Genomic DNA, 22522 nt, shown 5'->3' on the forward strand with positions numbered 1-22522 from the left:
CACTCACTCAATCGCTTATACATATCCGAGGGAGATCTAGAATAGTATTTGATCAAAAAGGATTTTGCAACAAAGCACGCCTCGACATTTCTATTGGGAAGTCAATGTCAGTTCAAAGGTTTACCATTCCTGTTCTTATAAAAACTTTAGGTAGTTGTCATGTTGCATATATTATGATACACATAAAGAGCATTCTTTGTTCATGCAATTACCTCTATAAGATATGACTGTGTGTTGAATGAGTCATCTGAAACGTCATGTTGTATGTTTTCAGGACTGAGCCTCAATATCGGCAACATAACTATTAAAAAAGGAATTCCATCAAGACAGCCTGCTCAGGAAACGGCAGGTAATAGTTTCATGTTTAAAGCACCACATATAAATCTTGCCACTTACTTCAAATCCATAGGAATAACATTTGATCAAAATGGACTTTGTAAGAAAACATGCCTCAACACCAAACACACTTCCATTGGGAAGGAAATTTAATTCCCCATTCCAAAGTCCCAAACGTTTCCACGACATATTATTTGTATCAAACCGGATATCGATGACTTCGAATCCTGTTTTTTATATAAAATCTTTAGGTAGTTGTCATGTTGCATATATACAGTATATTATTCTTCGCATAAAGAGCATTCATTGTTCATGCAATTACCTCTATAAATAGTATTCACAATGGGGGCTACGGGACCAGGTCCTTATCCAAGGCTTAATTAAAAATAACGCCTTTGATAAGTCTCTAATCCCGTAGCCCCATTGTGCATACTACTACTGAGGTGCATGCAAAATTTGATGAAAATCGGTCGAATAGTTTCTGAAGTATTGACTTTTAAGTGAGCATGGGGTCGGTCGGGGAAAAGCAAATGTCCAACTTTTTGTCGTTATTAAGTCTTAATTAATCTAATGAAGTCATCGAGAGTGTTCCCAATGCCGTTTTGCTATAGCGTAACCATCCGACAAGATACATGCAAAATCTCACGAAAATCCGTCAAACAGTTTAGGAAATAATCACTTTTTAGTGAGTATGGGGTCGGTCTGGCGAAAGGCTAACACTCCAACGTACTTGCTATATATTATCGTGGCGAGAGGTGTTATTACCTGAATGAAACGCAGGTCTCGGAAGTCATCACCTCGCTACCGTCTCGGGGGCTGCTTTGAGCGAGCGCCGTGGACGAGTATAAGTGTGTGTATCTCTAGGCTCGGCTATGATGATGATGCTGGCTGGCTGACTAGCGTAGCTACAGATGTCTGAAAGTGAATGAAACACATCTCTCGGCAGTTTCCTTCCCGGGTCGTCGTCACGGTATCACCGAGCGAGCGCAGTTCCACCGGGGCAACTCGCTGCCGTCTCAGTAGCATTGAGCGAGTGTTGTGGGCGAGTCGCAGTGTGTGTGTCTCGACTCGGCTATTTACCTACAGCTCGCTGAGAATGCTGGCTACGTTATCTTGATGTCCGCGAAACAGTTTTATTGTGAATCTCCTTCTATGATCTGTTTGGTTGTCGTAATGAAGGCTTATCGAGCCTGTTGCTTTCCTTGTCCGAATCTCTTGTTTCATTCTGTGATATTTTGCTATTTCTGATAGCACCAAACGAAACTCTTTCTCGGAGATTTTAGAGTCGGTGAGTGCGGTGGAATTATGATCGTCTATCGTGTTTAACTTCGCTTCGGGTAGAATTCTAATTTCGTCGTTTTTCAATGCTTACGTTGCAGTCTGCGAGACACGTACTTAAGGGTCAATCCCATCAACCCTACCACTCCGGCTGTTATTTCGATACCTGCCATGCCTAATCCCATGCTGACTGCGGCTCATCTCATACGGCTGTGATATTTTTTCTGTAATGCTGATCGTATATTGCGTTCACATTCTAGTTGTTGTTTGATCTCGCATATCTGTAGTAAACGAAACCCGTCTGCGGTTTCCAGTGTTTTTGCTACTTCGTCCACGACTCTGCGTACAGTCCCATTCTGTATATATACTCTTTTTTTATAAAACAGTATTTAATTGGTCCTCAGTCCTTATTTGATGAATATTCTTTAAGCTGATGATGTACAAGTTTTCGTATAAATAAATGATCTCGAGTTCAATAAAATCCTTTTGAAATACCATAATATCTAGGTTTGCGGTGGGGGATTTTCCTGGTTGTATACAAATACGACAACGTTTTTGTTGATGGCGATCATGCCAGCATAATTTTAACCCATGCAGAAGGATTATATCTACTCCGGGGGCATCTCCAAAAAATACTAGAACCTTGTATCAAACTGATCCACGAGTCTGGCAGATACGTATATTTTAGTATAAATGACGCTATTTTTATATCATTGGGGACTAACATGTTAGCCATTGGGGACTAACATGATTTCGCCAGCAGATTTTCCAGGACGTCTACCACGCTGTCTAATTCTGACACAACCTGCAATCCACGTTTTGCATCCCGGGTTTGCTCGACAGCATGTGGGCTACTCTTTGCCTCAACGTGCTGACGATCACGCTGCATCTTTGCGTAGGGACGAAAGCCACGAGAAGCGTTCCGTTGTTCACGACTTTCGTCAGGTAGTGATCTTTGTTGTCCGTGATAATGTGGGGAGAGTCGAGTGTGATTTTGCGATTCCTGTCGATTTGGGATGGTACAAATACCCATTTGTTGTCGTCGTTGAAGATGAGAGTGTACTGCGTGTTTCTGGAGATGGCCGTGGTCTCAACGTCGTCCAGGTGGAACAGCCTGCCACGGAAGGCTGGGGTTATCGTCCATTCGTACTCGTCATGCATATCAGGTCGTACAGAGTGTTGTTGACCGCTCCTTCCGTATCGACGAAATCGCCTAGGTTCTTGCCACCAGCAGCAGCAGTAGAGGGCAGCAGTTTAATGAGTTTGTAAATTTTGTTTTTCAGTTGCAAGGCGTACAGTTTGCCGTCGACTGTGGGTTCGTCGAATCCGAGTGTGTCCCTGAGGTTGGAGATCGCTATGTTGGCGCATTTTCTAACGCGTGTTCCTGGACCATGAGACTCAGTCATTACTGTATGTGCAGCGTCGCGCTGAGATATCCTATACTTACGGGATCGTGTTTAATGTCTAAGACCGATATTTTCAATTCCGTGATGTTGCCTCGGATTAATTTCTTGTACTGACGCGATGAAAACGATTTGGTTCTGCCGTTGTTGTACTGTTCCGTTTTCACCGGCACGGCTCTTGTGTGGAAGGTCGTTTGCCTTGAACGTTTCCGGTCGTGCTCAGCTGATGAATGCACAGTTTGCGATACGGAACGAGATCTAGTAATTTGGTGCTGGTCACGGTGGTTTCCGGTGGTATGTCATTCGACGTAAACCAAAGCGTTTAAGCCAATGGCTGACTGAGTCTTAAGTCGTTTTTTCCGTTTTTGGCTGACCCTTCCGTTTGAGTCGTTCATTTTGAGTTCGGCTCCCACGGGTTTGAAGATTTCTTCACTGAGCGAGCACTCGCTGTAGTAGCCATCCGTTATTTGGTTGCGGACGTTATTAACGAACAGCCTGTTGTTTTTGCCGTTGATGTTGGTCCATGGCGAGTAGTAGGTGAAGTCGCAGAGCATGACATCGAGCTGACCGGACGTGTTGTCGATCGCGTGCAGCAGTTAAACGGAATCCCTGCTCGTTATTCCCAGAAGCGTCACGCATCACGTATATATTGAAAAGTAGATATGTATACTAAGTGCTACCTATGTCACGCAACCGAGTATTGTGGTTGATGCAAAGGATGGCTTACACTTCATGGTTCAGTTCATCGACATGTTTAAAAATTACAGGTTTTCGGTCACAAATGTGAAAACGGTACACGCTTGGTTCCACAACCCGATGCAGTTCTGGCAGATTCAATTAAATTTCGCCGTGTGGTGCAAGACGACCAGGTGCAGCATGACGTTCAATGACACTCATCGTGATGCGCTGAGTCAGTCTGTATTCTCATTTCACGTGTACTACCAGATCAGACGTATCCTGAAAGAAATCAGCGCCCTGATTCCGCAGGACAAGGCGTGTAATGACATAAACTATCCATATGATCGACGTGCGTATGAACGCGTTTGCAGTGATTTCAAACTAGATCCGAAAACAATCGATTGGCGATTGCCGGGTCTGAACCAGGGTTCGGGCATTCCTATCATTCACAACATTTCTCTCGTGGAAGCCAGCAAACAGCTAGTGGAAGATTGGGGTTACAAGTCGTATCATTACGTCAAGACAAACGAGTGGAACGACGATTACATGGCGGCACGTCGATCGTCAAAAGACGATTGTGGTCCGGGGATCGTGGTCGGACTGTGCCTCATTTGGTTAAAAATTCCTTAGCCGCGATGTACACCAGACCCGCCACGGTGACGACGAAAGCCCACAGGTTTTGACCCTAGCCACGTGACCGTTTTCGACAAGAATCCTAACAACCAGGAATCGATGCTGCCCAAGATTCCAGGCAGCACTTCGTCGGCTTTGCCGGACAGTTTAGCCAGAGCTTCACCGCGAGACTTCAAATGTTTGTTTATCCAGTCTCTGACGCCGTCGCCTGATGATGATGATTGGCTTGTTGGTGCTTGTTTGGCTTGTCAGCGATACGACCAGGGTCGATATGATGAAGCCCAAAGCCGTGAGAATGCTGGCAATGGTTATTCCTTGTTCCTAGAACAGAATTCGGATCCTGTTGGCCAACGTGGTGTCCTCGTTCAAGAGGCTCGTTTTAAGGCTTCGTCTAGACCCCGAAGTTCCCTAATAGGCAATTCGAAACCAGGCAAGGGTTCGTTCAAGTACGTGACCAATATTTTTTCGATTTTGTCCAACTCTTCTTTGGCGCACTGGGGCATTTCTCTTGGATCGTCAGAAGCGCTAGCATCACCAAGTTCGGTCCTTATGTTTTGCAGATCTTGGACAACCTTCGGCGGAAGTCGTTCGCCACCGTAATCTCACAGGTTTAGTTCGTTGAGTATCAGTTGAATACTGCCACGGCGACTGGCTAGCGTTGACAGGGCGAGTGGTTTTCCTTTGTCTTCATTCATGAGATCGAAGTCCGGATAAGCTTTCAATCACAGCGTCCCTTCGTTGTCGATTCTGAACTTCAGATAGTCATGAGCCAATGGTTCGACGTAATTTTTATCGTGCTTTAAAGCATCGTAATACTCGTCCACAGCCTGCTTTAAAAGCTCGTTGCCCAATGTTTTCCCCATGAACGAGGTGTCCATGGCTGCTGCATCAACATCTTTCAGCTGGTGTACGTCGAAATTGTTCATGGGAATATCGTCCGCCATTATTTTTATTAAACTTATAATATGCATAGTTTCAATGTAAACAATGTATCAAACAAAATCTGTGTGGGGTACAGTTTCACACAAGACCACCTCGGCAATATAACAGCAGAAGAAAAAGCCATCGCCAAGGTGTACAGGAATCGGTTTTTCATACCGCTCGACTGCTCGAGGGGCACATGCCATTTTACCAGGCCGCGCTGGGTGACAGGCAAAGTTATCTTCACGCCAGATAGCACCGAGGCCAGCTACGTCGTCGACAACATCTCGCTGGGGTTCGACATGGTCACAAGCATGGAACTGGCCCGGCAGATTGGCACCCAGTACTCGGGAAAGCTGTCCATCCTGTATGACCGCGTGTTGCGGCACCGGACGATCATCATGGACAAGAGCGACACGTTGTGGAACATCAACCTGAACGTGCTGGCTTGATTGATGAAAGGCATCTTGATCATTCCTGTGGCAGAATACGAGCCGTTTCAGAGAAAAAGCAAACTTACATGGAATCCCGAGATCACGAAAGTGGAAGTGACCATCGAGGGTGTGCCCAACCAACTGTTCAGCCAAGGCATGCGAGCTTACCAGCAATGGGACGACATAAGAAAACTACCGGCCATCAAGCGACACTCGTCTGAAGTCAAAGACGTCGTCAAAGACCTGGGTTTCACCTACGTGATGCTCCATAAGTACCTGGATAAGCATTACGCACTGAGGCTGGACATGCGATACACAGACGAGGACAGGCTCCATATACTTGCGATCCCCACTGCGCCATCTTGTGCGGTCAGACGGCATTCACGCATCGACAACGGCAGCGAGGGGATCTACATCCAAATCACCCAGAAAGCTCAAAATCCGGCAGGCAAGTTACATCTATATTTGTACGTGATTATGGACGCGCAACTCAATATAGAATATCGAAGGTTCATGCAAGCCATGTATTGATTAACATTGCGATCCCCACTGCGCCATCTTGTGCGGTCAGACGGCATTCATGCTGGACATGCTGCAAGGATATTATCGCGACGTGTTCAACCACATCGTCATTCTCTGCCAGACTTTACGTGGGAACAAGACGTACATGAGAGACCGTGGGTGATGACGGACCCGGACGTGCACAAAATAGGAGTACATGGACGATTGGTCTAAGTTCGACAAGACATGTTTACCTCCAATCGACCGCTTTTACAGCAACTTGACCAATTCCAATATCTCTCAGGACGATTATGCGCACGCTCTCAGTTCGAATTGGACTATCCCGCAGAACTACACAAATCAAACAACAGTCTGCTCAAGAAACGGCAGATAATATTTTCATGTTTAAAGCACCACATATATACCTTCACACTTACATCAAATTCATATGGTCGTATTTTCAGCCCAACATATTTTACGTCACTGGATGTTCCGTGGGAGATCTGAAAAAGCATTTCATTAAATTTTATATCAAAACACGCCTCGACACCAAACACCTTCCTTTGGGAAGTCTATGTACTTCGCCATTCCAAAGTCCGAAGCTTTTCCATGACATATTATTTGTATCAAACCGGATATCGTTCACTTAGAATCGTGATTGCTTTTACAATCTTTAGGTAGTTGTAATGTTGCATATATTATGTTTCGCATACAGAGCATTTACTGTTCATGCAATTACCTCTTTAAGATATGACTGTGTGTAGAGTAAGTCATCCGAACCGTCATGTTGTGTGTTTTCAGGACTGAGCCTCAACATCGGCAACATGACTATTAAAAATGGAATTCCATCAAGACAGTCTGCTCAGGAAACGACAGGTAATATTTTCATGTTTAAAGCACCATATATAAATGTTGACACTTCAAATCTTTAGGAATAGCATTTGATCAAAATGAATTTTGTAAGAAAACACGCCTCGACACCAAATTCACTTTCATTGGAAAATCAATCTACTTCGCCATTCCAAAATCCCAAGCTTTTCCATGACATATTATTTATATCAAACCGGATATCGATAACTTAGAATCGTGATTTCTTATAAAGTATTTAGGTAGTTGTCATGTTGCATATATTATGCTACGCTTAAAGAACATTCATTGTTCTAGAAATTACCTCTGTAAGATATGACTGTGTGTAGAGTAAGTCATCCGAACTGTCATGTTGTATGTTTTCAGGACTGAGCCTCAACATCGGCAACATAACTATTAAAAATGGAATTCCATCAAGACAGTCTGCTCAGGAAACGGCAGGTAATATTTTCATGTTTAAAGCACCATATATAAATGTTGACACTTACTTCAAATCTTTAGGAATAGCATTTGATCAAAATGAATTTTGTAAGAAAACACGCCTCGACACCATACATACTTTCATTTTGAAGTCAATATACTGCCCCATTCCAAAGTTCCGAGCTTTTCCATGACATATTATTTGCATCAAACCGGATATCAATCACTTAGAATCGTGATTTCTTATAAAATCTTTAGGTAGTTGTCATGTTGCATATATTACTAGGTATAAAGAACACTCACTGTTCATGCAATTACCTCTTTAAGATATGACTGTGTAGAGTAAGTTTATCCGAACCGCCATGTTGTGTGTTTTCAGGACTGAGCCTCAACATCGGCAACATGACTATTAAAAATGGAATTCCATCAAGACAGTCTGCTCAGGAAACGACAGGTAATATTTTCATGTTTAAAGCACCATATATAAATGTTGACACTTCAAATCTTTAGGAATAGCATTTGATCAAAATGAATTTTGTAAGAAAACACGCCTCGACACCAAATTCACTTTCATTGGAAAATCAATCTACTTCGCCATTCCAAAATCCCAAGCTTTTCCATGACATATTATTTATATCAAACCGGATATCGATAACTTAGAATCGTGATTTCTTATAAAGTATTTAGGTAGTTGTCATGTTGCATATATTATGCTACGCTTAAAGAACATTCATTGTTCAAGAAATTACCTCTGTAAGATATGACTGTGTGTAGAGTAAGTCATCCGAACTGTCATGTTGTATGTTTTCAGGACTGAGCCTCAACATCGGCAACATAACTATTAAAAATGGAATTCCATCAAGACAGTCTGCTCAGGAAACGGCAGGTAATATTTTCATGTTTAAAGCACCATATATAAATGTTGACACTTACTTCAAATCTTTAGGAATAGCATTTGATCAAAATGAATTTTGTAAGAAAACACGCCTCGACACCATACATACTTTCATTTTGAAGTCAATATACTGCCCCATTCCAAAGTTCCGAGCTTTTCCATGACATATTATTTGCATCAAACCGGATATCAATCACTTAGAATCGTGATTTCTTATAAAATCTTTAGGTAGTTGTCATGTTGCATATATTACTAGGTATAAAGAACACTCACTGTTCATGCAATTACCTCTTTAAGATATGACTGTGTGTAGAGTAAGTCATCCGAACCGTCATGTTGTGTGTTTTCAGGACTGAGCCTCAACATCGGCAACATGACTATTAAAAATGGAATTCCATCAAGACAGTCTGCTCAGGAAACGACAGGTAATATTTTCATGTTTAAAGCACCATATATAAATGTTGACACTTCAAATCTTTAGGAATAGCATTTGATCAAAATGAATTTTGTAAGAAAACACGCCTCGACACCAAATTCACTTTCATTGGAAAATCAATCTACTTCGCCATTCCAAAATCCCAAGCTTTTCCATGACATATTATTTATATCAAACCGGATATCGATAACTTAGAATCGTGATTTCTTATAAAGTATTTAGGTAGTTGTCATGTTGCATATATTATGCTACGCTTAAAGAACATTCATTGTTCAAGAAATTACCTCTGTAAGATATGACTGTGTGTAGAGTAAGTCATCCGAACTGTCATGTTGTATGTTTTCAGGACTGAGCCTCAACATCGGCAACATAACTATTAAAAATGGAATTCCATCAAGACAGTCTGCTCAGGAAACGGCAGGTAATATTTTCATGTTTAAAGCACCATATATAAATGTTGACACTTACTTCAAATCTTTAGGAATAGCATTTGATCAAAATGAATTTTGTAAGAAAACACGCCTCGACACCATACATACTTTCATTTTGAAGTCAATATACTGCCCCATTCCAAAGTTCCGAGCTTTTCCATGACATATTATTTGCATCAAACCGGATATCAATCACTTAGAATCGTGATTTCTTATAAAATCTTTAGGTAGTTGTCATGTTGCATATATTACTAGGTATAAAGAACACTCACTGTTCATGCAATTACCTCTTTAAGATATGACTGTGTGTTGAGTAAGTCATCCGAACTGCCATGTTGTATGTTTTCAGGACTGAGCCTCAACATCGGCAACATGACTATTAAAAATGGAATTCCATCAAGACAGTCTGCTCAGGAAACGACAGGTAATATTTTCATGTTTAAAGCACCATATATAAATGTTGACACTTACTTCAAATCTTTAGGAATAGCATTTGATCAAAATGAATTTTGTAAGAAAACACGCCTCGACACCATACTTACTTTCATTTTGAAGTCAATATACTGCCCCATTCCAAAGTTCCGAGCTTTTCCATGACATATTATTTGCATCAAACCGGTTATCAATCACTTAGAATCGTGATTTCTTATAAAATCTTTAGGTAGTTGTCATGTTGCATATATTACTAGGTATAAAGAACACTCACTGTTCATGCAATTACCTCTATAAGATATGAATGTGTGTTGAGTAAGTCATCTGAACCGTCATGTTGTGTGTTTTCAGGACTGAGCCTCAACATCGGCAACATGACTATTAAAAATGGAATTCCATCAAGACAGTCTGCTCAGGAAACGACAGGTAATATTTTCATGTTTAAAGCACCATATATAAATGTTGACACTTACTTCAAATCTTTAGGAATAGCATTTGATCAAAATGAATTTTGTAAGAAAACACGCCTCGACACCAAATTCACTTCCATTGGAAAATCAATCTACTTCGCCATTCCAAAATCCCAAGCTTTTCCATGACATATTATTTATATCAAACCGGATATCGATAACTTAGAATCGTGATTTCTTTTAGAATCTTTAGGTAGTTGTCATGTTGCATATATTATGCTACGCTTAAAGAACATTCATTGTTCATGCAATTACCTCTTTAAGATATGACTGTGTGTTGAGTAAGTCATCTGAACCGTCATGTTGTGTGTTTTCAGGAATGAGCCTCAACATCGGCAACATGACTATTAAAAATGGAATTCCATCAAGACAGTCTGCTCAGGAAACGACAGGTAATATTTTCATGTTTAAAGCACCATATATAAATGTTGACACTTACTTCAAATCTTTAGGAATAGCATTTGATCAAAATGAATTTTGTAAGAAAACACGCCTCGACACCAAATTCACTTCCATTGGAAAATCAATCTACTTCGCCATTCCAAAATCCCAAGCTTTTCCATGACATATTATTTATATCAAACCGGATATCGATAACTTAGAATCGTGATTTCGTATAAAGTCTTTAGGTAGTTGTCATGTTGCATATATTATGCTACGCTTAAAGAACATTCATTGTTCTAGAAATTACCTCTGTAAGATATGACTGTGTGTAGAGTAAGTCATCTGAACCGTCATGTTGTGTGTTTTCAGGACTGAGCCTCAACATCGGCAACATGACTGTTAAAAATGGAATTCCATCAAGACAGTCTGCTCAGGAAACGACAGGTAATATTTTCATGTTCAAAGCACCATATATAAATGTTGACACTTAATTCAAATCTTTAGGAATAGCATTTGATCAAAATGAATTTTGTAAGAAAACACGCCTCGACACCATACTTACTTTCATTTTGAAGTCAATATACTGCCCCATTCCAAAGTTCCGAGCTTTTCCATGACACATAATTTGCATCAAACCGGATATCAATCACTTAGAATCGTGATTTCTTATAAAATCTTTAGGTAGTTGTCACGTTGCATATATTACTAGGTATAAAGAACACTCACTGTTCATGCAATTACCTCTATAAGATATGAATGTGTGTTGAGTAAGTCATCCGAACTGTCATGTTGTATGTTTTCAGGACTGAGCCTCAACATCGGCAACATAACTATTAAAAACTGAATTCCATCAAGACAGTCTGCTCAAGAAACGGCAGATAATATTTTCATGTTTAGAGCACCAGATATATACCTTGACACTTACATCAAATTCATATGGTCGTATTTTCAGCTCAACATACTTTACGTCACTGGATGTTCCGTGGGAGATCTGGAAAAGCATTTGATTAAATTTTATAACAAAACACGCCTCGACACCAAACACCTACCTTTAGGAAGTCTATGTTCTTCGCCATTCCAAAGTCCCAAGCTTTTCCATGACATATTATTTGTATCAAACCAGATATCATTCACTTAGAATCGTGATTTCTTTTAGAATCTTTAGGTAGTTGTCATGTTGCATATATTATGCTACGCTTAAAGAACATTCATTGTTCATGCAATTACCTCTTTAAGATATGACTGTGTGTAGAGTAAGTCATCTGAACCGTCATGTTGTGTGTTTTCAGGACTGAGCCTCAACATCGGCAACATGACTATTAAAAATGGAATTCCATCAAGACAGTCTGCTCAGGAAACGACAGGTAATATTTTCATGTTTAAAGCACCATATATAAATGTTGACACTTACTTCAAATCTTTAGGAATAGCATTTGATCAAAATGAATTTTGTAAGAAAACACGCCTCGACACCAAATTCACTTCCATTGGAAAATCAATCTACTTCGCCATTCCAAATCCCAAGCTTTTCCATGACATAATATTTATATCAAACCGGATATCGATAACTTAGAATCGTGATTTCGTATAAAGTCTTTAGGTAGTTGTCATGTTGCATATATTATGCTACGCTTAAAGAACATTCATTGTTCAAGAAATTACCTCTGTAAGATATGACTGTGTGTAGAGTAAGTCATCTGAACTGTCATGTTGTGTGTTTTCAGGACTGAGCCTCAACATCGGCAACATGACTGTTAAAAATGGAATTCCATCAAGACAGTCTGCTCAGGAAACGACAGGTTATATTTTCATGTTCAAAGCACCATATATAAATGTTGACACTTACTTCAAATCTTTAGGAATAGCATTTGATCAAAATGAATTTTGTAAGAAAACACGCCTCGACACCATACTTACTTTCATTTTGAAGTCAATATACTGCCCCATTCCAAAGTTCCGAGCTTTTCCATGACACATAATTTGCATCAAACCGGATATCAATCACTTAGAATCGTGATTTCTTATAAAATCTTTAGGTAGTTGTCATGTTGCATATATTACTAGGTATAAAGAACACTCACTGTTCATGCAATTACCTCTATAAGATATGACTGTGTGTTGAGTAAGTCATCCGAACTGTCATGTTGTATGTTTTCAGGACTGAGCCTTAACATCGGCAACATAACTATTAAAAACTGAATTCCATCAAGACAGTCTGCTCAAGAAACGGCAGACAATATTTTCATGTTTAGAGCACCAGATATATACCTTGACACTTACATCAAATTCATATGGTCGTATTTTCAGCTCAACATATTTTACGTCACTGGATGTTCCGTGGGAGATCTGGAAAAGCATTTGATTAAATTTTATAACAAAACACGCCTCGACACCAAACACCTACCTTTGGGAAGTCTATGTACTTCGCCATTCCAAAGTCCCAAGCTTTTCCATGACATATTATTTGTATCAAACCGGATAACATTCACTTAGAATCGTGATTTCTTTTAGAATCTTTAGGTAGTTGTCATGTTGCATATATTATGCTACGCTTAAAGAACATTCATTGTTCATGAAATTACCTCTGTAAGATATGACTGTTTTGAATAAGTCATCCGAACTGTCATGTTGTGTGTTTTCAGGACTGAGCCTCAACATCGGCAACATGACTATTAAAAATGGAATTCCATCAAGACAGTCTGCTCAGGAAACGACAGGTAATATTTTCATGTTTAAAGCACCATATATAAATGTTGACACTTACCTCAAATCTATAGGAATAGCATTTGATCAAAATGAATTTTGTAAGAAAACACGCCTCGACACCAAATCACTTACATTGTGAAGTCAATATACTGCCCCATTCCAAAGTTCCGAGATTTTCCATGACATATTATTTGTATCAAACTGGATATCGAAGACTTAGAATCCTGTTTTTTTTATAAAATCTTTACGTAGTAGTCATATTGCATATCTTATGCTACGCATAAAGAACATTCATTGTTCATGAAATTACCTCTATAAGATATGTCTGTGTGTAGAGTAAGTCATCCGAACTGTCGTGTTGTATGATCTCAGGACTGAGCCTCAACATCGGCAACATGACTATTAAAAATGGAATTCCATCAAGACAGTCAGCTCAGGAAAAGGCAGGTAATATTTTCATGTTTAAAGCACCACATATTGCCGCTTTCTTCAGATCCATACGGTCGTATTTTCAGCCGAATATATGTTACTTCACTGGATGCTCCGAGGGAGATCTGGAACAGCATATGATTAAAATGGATTTTTTTGAAGGAAACACTCCTCGACATCAAACACACTTTAATTTGGAAGTCAATGTAATTCGCCATTCCAAAGTCCCAAGCTTTACCATGACATATTATCTGTATGTTCTCAGGACTGTGGCTAATTATCAAGAACGTAACTTTTGAAAAGGAGATTCTATTAAGACAGTGTGCCGAAGAAACGACATGTAATATTTTCATGTTTAAAGCACCATATATCAATCTTGTGAATTACTTTAAATCTATGTTCAGACCAAGTATAATCAATAGCTTTTCAGTACTAGAAACTGCCCGTGTATTTTACAAATGATGTTTTCGGCGTCTACCTCAAATGGCTTGAGCGACGTGGTATATATTGATATGGTACTTTTGCATCCGTTCTTTCAGCTTATTACGATGGCTTTGAGTTAGAACACTAATTCTTTAGTTTTTGTCAAGGATCAAGTATCAAGGCAATATGTAACGACTCTAAAGCTCAGCTACAGAAGCATGTCATTTCGATTGTTTCACCGAATCCCGTTTCCCAAATGGAAACATACAATATTCACTTTGGTATTAATAATAATAATATTTGATTTATAGAGCGCCTATTTCCACAAGATATTGCTCAAAGGCGCTATGAAGAGAAAAGATTGTGGACAATGTCTATGGAAAAGAGAATTTGAACAGATGAGTTTTGAGGGCATTTTGAAGCATCAGCAGATTCTATTGTTCCTCAAAGATGTTAAAGCATCCCTATTGTTAGAATAAAGGGAAGATAACATATGACAAGGTACTTGCATTGCCTCAAATATTTTGCAGCTGTTGCTGGTCCAGGGCCATACAAGATGGATGCGGTTCCAAGAGGTAAAGAGCATTTGCGACAGAATAGCGTTATCCTGAATCATGTTATTTGGTCCTAAGCCTGAGTGCGACCTCAATTCAACTTACAGTGATGTGAAATTGTCAATGTATAGTTTCCTTCAGCTGTGAAGGTATACTTCCAGATATATGGTCGTATTTTCAGCTCAGATATATACTACGTCACTGGATGTTCCGTGGGAGAATTGGAAAAGCATTTGATTAAATTTTATAACAAAACACGCCTCGATATTAAAACACTACCTTTGGGAAGTCTGGAATGTACTTCGCCATTCCAAAGTCCCAAGCTTTTCCATGACATATTATTTGTATCAAACCGGATAACATTCACTTAGAATCGTGATTTCTTTTAGAATCTTTAGGTAGTTGTCATGTTGCATATATTATGCTACGCTTAAAGAACATTCATTGTTCATGAAATTACCTCTGTAAGATATGACTGTTTTGAATAAGTCATCCGAACTGTCATGTTGTGTGTTTTCAGGACTGAGCCTCAACATCGGCAACATGACTATTAAAATGGAATTCCATCAAGACAGTCTGCTCAGGAAACGACAGGTAATATTTTCATGTTTAAAGCACCATATATAAATGTTGACACTTACCTCAAATCTATAGGAATAGCATTTGATCAAAATGAATTTTGTAAGAAAAAAAGCCTTCGACACCAAATCACTTACATTGTGAAGTCAATATACCGCCCCATTCCAAAGTTCCGAGATTTTCCATGACATATTATTTGTATCAAACTGGATATCGAAGACTTAGAATCCTGTTTTTTATAAAATCTTTACGTAGTAGTCATATTGCATATCTTATGCTACGCATAAAGAACATTCATTGTTCATGAAATTACCTCTATAAGATATGTCTGTGTGTAGAGTAAGTCATCCGAACTGTCGTGTTGTATGATCTCAGGACTGAGCCTCAACATCGGCAACATGACTATTAAAAATGGAATTCCATCAAGACAGTCAGCTCAGGAAAAGGCAGGTAATATTTTCATGTTTTAAAAGCACCACATATTGCCGCTTTCTTCAGATCCATACGGTCGTATTTTCAGCCGAATATATGTTACTTCACTGGATGCTCCGAGGGAGATCTGGAACAGCATATGATTAAATGGATTTTTGAAGGAAACACCTCGACATCAAACACACTTTAAATTTGGAAGTCAATGTAATTCGCCATTCCAAAGTCCCAAGCTTTACCATGACATATTATCTGTATGTTCTCAGGACTGTGGCTAATTATCAAGAACGTAACTTTTGAAAAGGAGATTCTATTAAGACAGTGTGCCGAAGAAACGACATGTAATATTTTCATGTTTAAAGCACCATATATCAATCTTGTGAATTACTTTAAATCTATGTTCAGACCAAGTATAATCAATAGCTTTTCAGTACTAGAAACTGCCCGTGTATTTTACAAATGATGTTTTCGGCGTCTACCTCAAATGGCTTGAGCGACGTGGTATATATTGATATGGTACTTTTGCATCCGTTCTTTCAGCTTATTACGATGGCTTTGAGTTAGAACACTAATTCTTTAGTTTTTGTCAAGGATCAAGTATCAAGGCAATATGTAACGACTCTAAGCTCAGCTACAGAAGCATGTCATTTCGATTGTTTCACCGAATCCCGTTTCCCAAATGAAACATACAATATTCACTTTGGTATTAATAATAATAATATTTGATTTATAGAGCGCCTATTTCCACAAGATATTGCTCAAAGGCGCTATGAAGAGAAAAGATTGTAGACAATGTCTATGGAAAAGAGAATTTGAACAGATGAGTTTTGAGGGCATTTTGAAAGCATCAGCAGATTCTATTGTTCCTCAAAGATGTTAAAGCATCCCTATTGTTAGAATAAAGGGAAGATAACATATGACAAGGTACTTGCATTGCCTCCAAATATTTTGCAGCTGTTGCTGGTCCAGGGCCATACAAGATGGATGCGGTTCCAAGAGGTAAAGAGCATTTGCGACAGAATAGCGTTATCCTGAATCATGTTATTTGGTCCTAAGCCTGAGTGCGACCTCAATTCAACTTACAGTGATGTGAAATTGTCAATGTATAGTTTCCTTCAGCTGTGAAGGTATACTTCCAGATATATGATCGTATTTTCAGCCAGATATATACTACTATACTGGATGTTCAGTGGGAAATTCGAATAACATTCAAATGAACTTTGTAACAAAACACGCCTCGATATTAACCACACTTCCATTGGGAAGTCTGGAATGTAATTCACCATTCCAAAGTCCCAAGCTTTACCATGACATATTATCTGTATGTTCTCAGGACTGTATTAATTATCAAGAACGTAACTTTTGAAAAGGAGATTCTATTAAGACAGTGTGCCAAGAAACGACATGTAATATTTTCATGTTTAAAGCACCATATATCAATCTTGTGAATTACTTTAAATCTATGTTCAGACCAAGTATAATCCGTAGCTTTTCAGTACTAGAAACTGCCCGTGTATTTTACAAATGATGTTTTCGGCGTCTACCTCAACTGGCTTGAGCGACGTGGTATATATTGATATGGTACTTTTGCATCCGTTCTTTCAGCTTATTACGATGGCTTTGAGTTAGAACACTAATTCTTTAGTTTTTGTCAAGGATCAAGTATCAAGGCAATATGTAACGACTCTAAGCTCAGCTACAGAAGCATGTCATTTCGATTGTTTCACCGAATCCCGTTTCCCAAATGAAACATAGAATATTCACTTTGGTATTAATAATAATAATAATTGATTGATAGAGCGCCTATTTCCACAAGATATTGCTCAAAGGCGCTATGAAGAGAAAGATTGTAGACAATGTCTATGGAAAAGAGAGTTTGAACAGATGAGTTTTGAGGGCAGTTTTGAAAGCATCAGCAGATTCTATTGTTCCTTAAAGATGTTAAAGCATCCCTATTGTTAGAATAAAGGGAAGATAACATATGACAAGCTACTTGCAATGCCTTCAAATATATTGCAGCTGCTGCTGGTCCAGGGCGATACAAGAGGGTTGCGGTTCCAAGAGGTAAAGAGCATTTGCGACAGAATAGCGTTATCCTGAATCATATTATTTGGTCCTAAGCCTGAGTGCGACCTCAATTCAACTTACAGTGATGTGAAATTGTCAATGTATAGTTTCCTTCAGCTGTGAAGGTATACTTCCAGATATATGATCGTATTTTCAGCCAGATATATACTACTATACTGGATGTTCAGTGGGAAATTTCGAATAACATTCAAATGAACTTTGTAACAAAACACGCCTCGATATTAACCACACTTCCATTGGGAAGTCTGGAATGTAATTCACCGTTCCAAAGTCCCAAGCTTTACCATGACATATTATCTGTATGTTCTCAGGACTGCGGCTAATTATCAAGAACGTAACTTTTGAAAAGGAGATTCTATTAAGACAGTGTGCCGAAGAAACGACATGTAATATTTTCATGTTTAAAGCACCATATATCAATCTTGTGAATTACTTTAAATCTATGTTCAGACCAAGTATAATCAATAGCTTTTCAGTACTAGAAACTGCCCGTGTATTTTACAAATAATGTTTTCGGCGTCTACCTCAACTGGCTTGAGCGACGTGGTATATATTGATATGGTACTTTTGCATCCGTTCTTTCAGCTTATTACGATGGCTTTGAGTTAGAACACTAATTCTTTAGTTTTTGTCAAGGATCAAGTATCAAGGCAATATGTAACGACTCTAAGCTCAGCTACAGAAGCATGTCATTTCGATTGTTTCACCGAATCCCGTTTCCCAAATGAAACATAGAATATTCACTTTGGTATTAATAATAATAATATTTGATTTATAGAGCGCCTATTTCCACAAGATATTGCTCAATGGCGCTATGAAGAGAAAAGATTGTAGACAATGCCTATGGAAAAAGAGAGAGTTTGAACAGATGAGTTTTGAGGGCAGTTTTGAAAGCATCAGCAGATTCTATTGTTCCTTAAAAATGTTAAAAGCAGCCCTACTGTTCGAACAAACGGAAGATAACATATGACAAGCTACTTGCATTGCCTCCAAATATATTGCAGCTGTTGCTGGTCCAGGGCCATACAAGATGGATGCGGTTCCAAGAGGTAAAGAGCATTTGCGACAGAATAGCGTTATCCTGAATCATGTTATTTGGTCCTAAGCCTGAGTGCGACCTCAATTCAACTTACAGTGATGTGAAATTGTCAATGTATAGTTTCCTTCAGCTGTGAAGGTATACTTCCAGATATATGATCGTATTTTCAGCCAGATATATACTACTATACTGGATGTTCAGTGGGAAATTTCGAATAACATTCAAATGAACTTTGTAACAAAACACGCCTCGATATTAACCACACTTCCATTGGGAAGTCTGGAATGTAATTCACCATTCCAAAGTCCCAAGCTTTACCATGACATATTATCTGTATGTTCTCAGGACTGTGGCTAATTATCAAGAACGTAACTTTTGAAAAGGAGATTCTATTAAGACAGTGTGCCGAAGAAACGACATGTAATATTTTCATGTTTAAAGCACCATATATCAATCTTGTGAATTACTTTAAATCTATGTTCAGACCAAGTATAATCCGTAGCTTTTCAGTACTAGAAACTGCCCGTGTATTTTACAAATGATGTTTTCGGCGTCTACCTCAACTGGCTTGAGCGACGTGGTATATATTGATATGGTACTTTTGCATCCGTTCTTTCAGCTTATTACGATGGCTTTGAGTTAGAACACTAATTCTTTAGTTTTTGTCAAGGATCAAGTATCAAGGCAATATGTAACGACTCTAAGCTCAGCTACAGAAGCATGTCATTTCGATTGTTTCACCGAATCCCGTTTCCCAAATGAAACATACAATATTCACTTTGGTATTAATAATAATAATATTTGATTGATAGAGCGCCTATTTCCACAAGATATTGCTCAATGGCGCTATGAAGAGAAAAGATTGTAGACAATGTCTATGGAAAAGAGAGTTTGAACAGATGAGTTTTGAGGGCAGTTTTGAAAGCATCAGCAGATTCTATTGTTCCTTAAAAATGTTAAAGCAGCCCTATTGTTAGAATAAAGGGAAGATAACATATGACAAGCTACTTGCAATGCCTTCAAATATATTGCAGCTGCTGCTGGTCCAGGGCGATACAAGAGGGTTGCGGTTCCAAGAGGTAAAGAGCATTTGCGACAGAATAGCGTTATCCTGAATCATATTATTTGGTCCTAAGCCTGAGTGCGACCTCAATTCAACTTACAGTGATGTGAAATTGGCAATGTATAGTTTCCTTCAGCTGCGAAGATATACTTCCAGATATATGATCGTATTTTCAGCCAGATATATATACTACTATACTGGATGTTCAGTGGGAAATTTCGAATAACATTCAAATGAACTTTGTAACAAAACACGCCTCGATATTAACCACACTTCCATTGGGAAGTCTGGAATGTAATTCACCATTCCAAAGTCCCAAGCTTTACCATGACATATTATCTGTATGTTCTCAGGACTGTGGCTAATTATCAAGAACGTAACTTTTGAAAAGGAGATTCTATTAAGACAGTGTGCCGAAGAAACGACATGTAATATTTTCATGTTTAAAGCACCATATATCAATCTTGTGAATTACTTTAAATCTATGTTCAGACCAAGTATAATCCGTAGCTTTTCAGTACTAGAAACTGCCCGTGTATTTTACAAATGATGTTTTCGGCGCCTACCTCAACTGGCTTGAGCGACGTCGGTATATATTGATATGGTACTTTTGCATCCGTTCTTTCAGCTTATTACGATGGCTTTAAGTTAGAACACTAATTCTTTAGTTTTTGTCAAGATCAAGTATCAAGGCAATATGTAACGACTCTAAGCTCAGCTACAGAAGCATGTCATTTCGATTGTTTCACCGAATCCGTTTCCCAAATGAAACATACAATATTCACTTTGGTATTAATAATAATAATAATTGATTGATAGAGCGCCTATTTCCACAAGATATTGCTCAAAGGCGCTATGAAGAGAAAAGATTGTAGACAATGTCTATGGAAAAGAGAGTTTGAACAGATGAGTTTTGAGGGCAGTTTTGAAAGCATCAGCAGATTCTATTGTTCCTCAAAGATGTTAAAGCATCCCTATTGTTAGAATAAAGGGAAGATAACATATGACAAGCTACTTGCATTGCCTCCAAATATTTTGCAGCTGTTGCTGGTCCAGGGCCATACAAGATGGATGCGGTTCCAAGAGGTAAAGAGCATTTGCGACAGAATAGCGTTATCCTGAATCATGTTATTTGGTCCTAAGCCTGAGTGCGACCTCAATTCAACTTACAGTGATGTGAAATTGTCAATGTATAGTTTCCTTCAGCTGTGAAGGTATACTTCCAGATATATGATCGTATTTTCAGCCAGATATATACTACTATACTGGATGTTCAGTGGGAAATTTCGAATAACATTCAAATGAACTTTGTAACAAAACACGCCTCGATATTAACCACACTTCCATTGGGAAGTCTGGAATGTAATTCACCATTCCAAAGTCCCAAGCTTTACCATGACATATTATCTGTATGTTCTCAGGACTGTGGCTAATTATCAAGAACGTAACTTTTGAAAAGGAGATTCTATTAAGACAGTGTGCCGAAGAAACGACATGTAATATTTTCATGTTTAAAGCACCATATATCAGTCTTGTGAATTACTTTAAATCTATGTTCAGACCAAGTATAATCCGTAGCTTTTCAGTACTAGAAACTGCCCGTGTATTTTACAAATGATGTTTTCGGCGTCTACCTCAACTGGCTTGAGCGACGTGGTATATATTGATATGGTACTTTTGCATCCGTTCTTTCAGCTTATTACGATGGCTTTGAGTTAGAACACTAATTCTTTAGTTTTGTCAAGGATCAAGTATCAAGGCAATATGTAACGACTCTAAGCTCAGCTACAGAAGCATGTCATTTCGATTGTTTCACCGAATCCTGTTTCCCAAATGAAACATAGAATATTCACTTTGGTATTAATAATAATAATAATTGATTGATAGAGCGCCTATTTCCACAAGATATTGCTCAAAGGCGCTATGAAGAGAAAAGATTGTAGACAATGTCTATGGAAAAGAGAGTTTGAACAGATGAGTTTTGAGGGCAGTTTGAAAGCATCAGCAGATTCTATTGTTCCTTAAAGATGTTAAAGCATCCCTATTGTTAGAATAAAGGGAAGATAACATATGACAAGCTACTTGCAATGCCTTCAAATATTGCAGCTGCTGCTGGTCCAGGGCGATACAAGAGGGTTGCGGTTCCAAGAGGTAAAGAGCATTTGCGACAGAATAGCGTTATCCTGAATCATATTATTTGGTCCTAAGCCTGAGTGCGACCTCAATTCAACTTACAGTGATGTGAAATTGTCAATGTATAGTTTCCTTCAGCTGTGAAGGTATACTTCCAGATATATGATCGTATTTTCAGCCAGATATATACTACTATACTGGATGTTCAGTGGGAAATTTCGAATAACATTCAAATGAACTTTGTAACAAAACACGCCTCGATATTAACCACACTTCCATTGGGAAGTCTGGAATGTAATTCACCGTTCCAAAGTCCCAAGCTTTACCATGACATATTATCTGTATGTTCTCAGGACTGCGGCTAATTATCAAGAACGTAACTTTTGAAAAGGAGATTCTATTAAGACAGTGTGCCGAAGAAACGACATGTAATATTTTCATGTTTAAAGCACCATATATCAATCTTGTGAATTACTTTAAATCTATGTTCAGACCAAGTATAATCAATAGCTTTTCAGTACTAGAAACTGCCCGTGTATTTTACAAATAATGTTTTCGGC

At 38.7% G+C, this 22522-nt stretch overlaps 1 protein-coding gene across 16 annotated transcripts in view; it reads left to right on the forward strand.

Moving 5' to 3' along the window:
* Positions 1–249: 249 nt before the first annotated feature.
* Positions 250–22522, forward strand: part of LOC124262809 — a 35028-nt gene continuing 12755 nt past the window's right edge. The window contains exons 1-17 of one of the 16 annotated variants that reach the window (XM_046697359.1): positions 250–349; positions 6986–7060; positions 7418–7492; positions 7851–7925; positions 8283–8357; positions 8717–8791; positions 9149–9223; positions 9583–9657; positions 10017–10091; positions 10453–10527; positions 11809–11883; positions 12244–12318; positions 13162–13236; positions 13598–13672; positions 14608–14652; positions 15586–15660; positions 16594–16638. In XM_046697359.1, the coding sequence (XP_046553315.1) occupies positions 265–349; positions 6986–7060; positions 7418–7492; positions 7851–7925; positions 8283–8357; positions 8717–8791; positions 9149–9223; positions 9583–9657; positions 10017–10091; positions 10453–10527; positions 11809–11883; positions 12244–12318; positions 13162–13236; positions 13598–13672; positions 14608–14652; positions 15586–15660; positions 16594–16638 (1225 nt within the window). In that variant the 5' untranslated portion in view covers positions 250–264. Of the gene's footprint in view, positions 350–6985; positions 7061–7417; positions 7493–7850; positions 7926–8282; positions 8358–8716; positions 8792–9148; positions 9224–9582; positions 9658–10016; positions 10092–10452; positions 10528–11808; positions 11884–12243; positions 12319–13161; positions 13237–13597; positions 13673–14607; positions 14653–15151; positions 15226–15585; positions 15661–16593; positions 16639–17658; positions 17704–22522 lie in introns of all 16 variants that reach the window. The other 15 variants (XM_046697360.1, XM_046697372.1, XM_046697362.1 and 12 more) reach the window with 15 other exon arrangements.

This window comes from Haliotis rubra, unplaced genomic scaffold (genome assembly GCF_003918875.1).
Source record: "Haliotis rubra isolate DU_JTF1 unplaced genomic scaffold, ASM391887v1 Scf857, whole genome shotgun sequence".
Lineage (NCBI taxonomy): Eukaryota > Metazoa > Mollusca > Gastropoda > Lepetellida > Haliotidae > Haliotis > Haliotis rubra.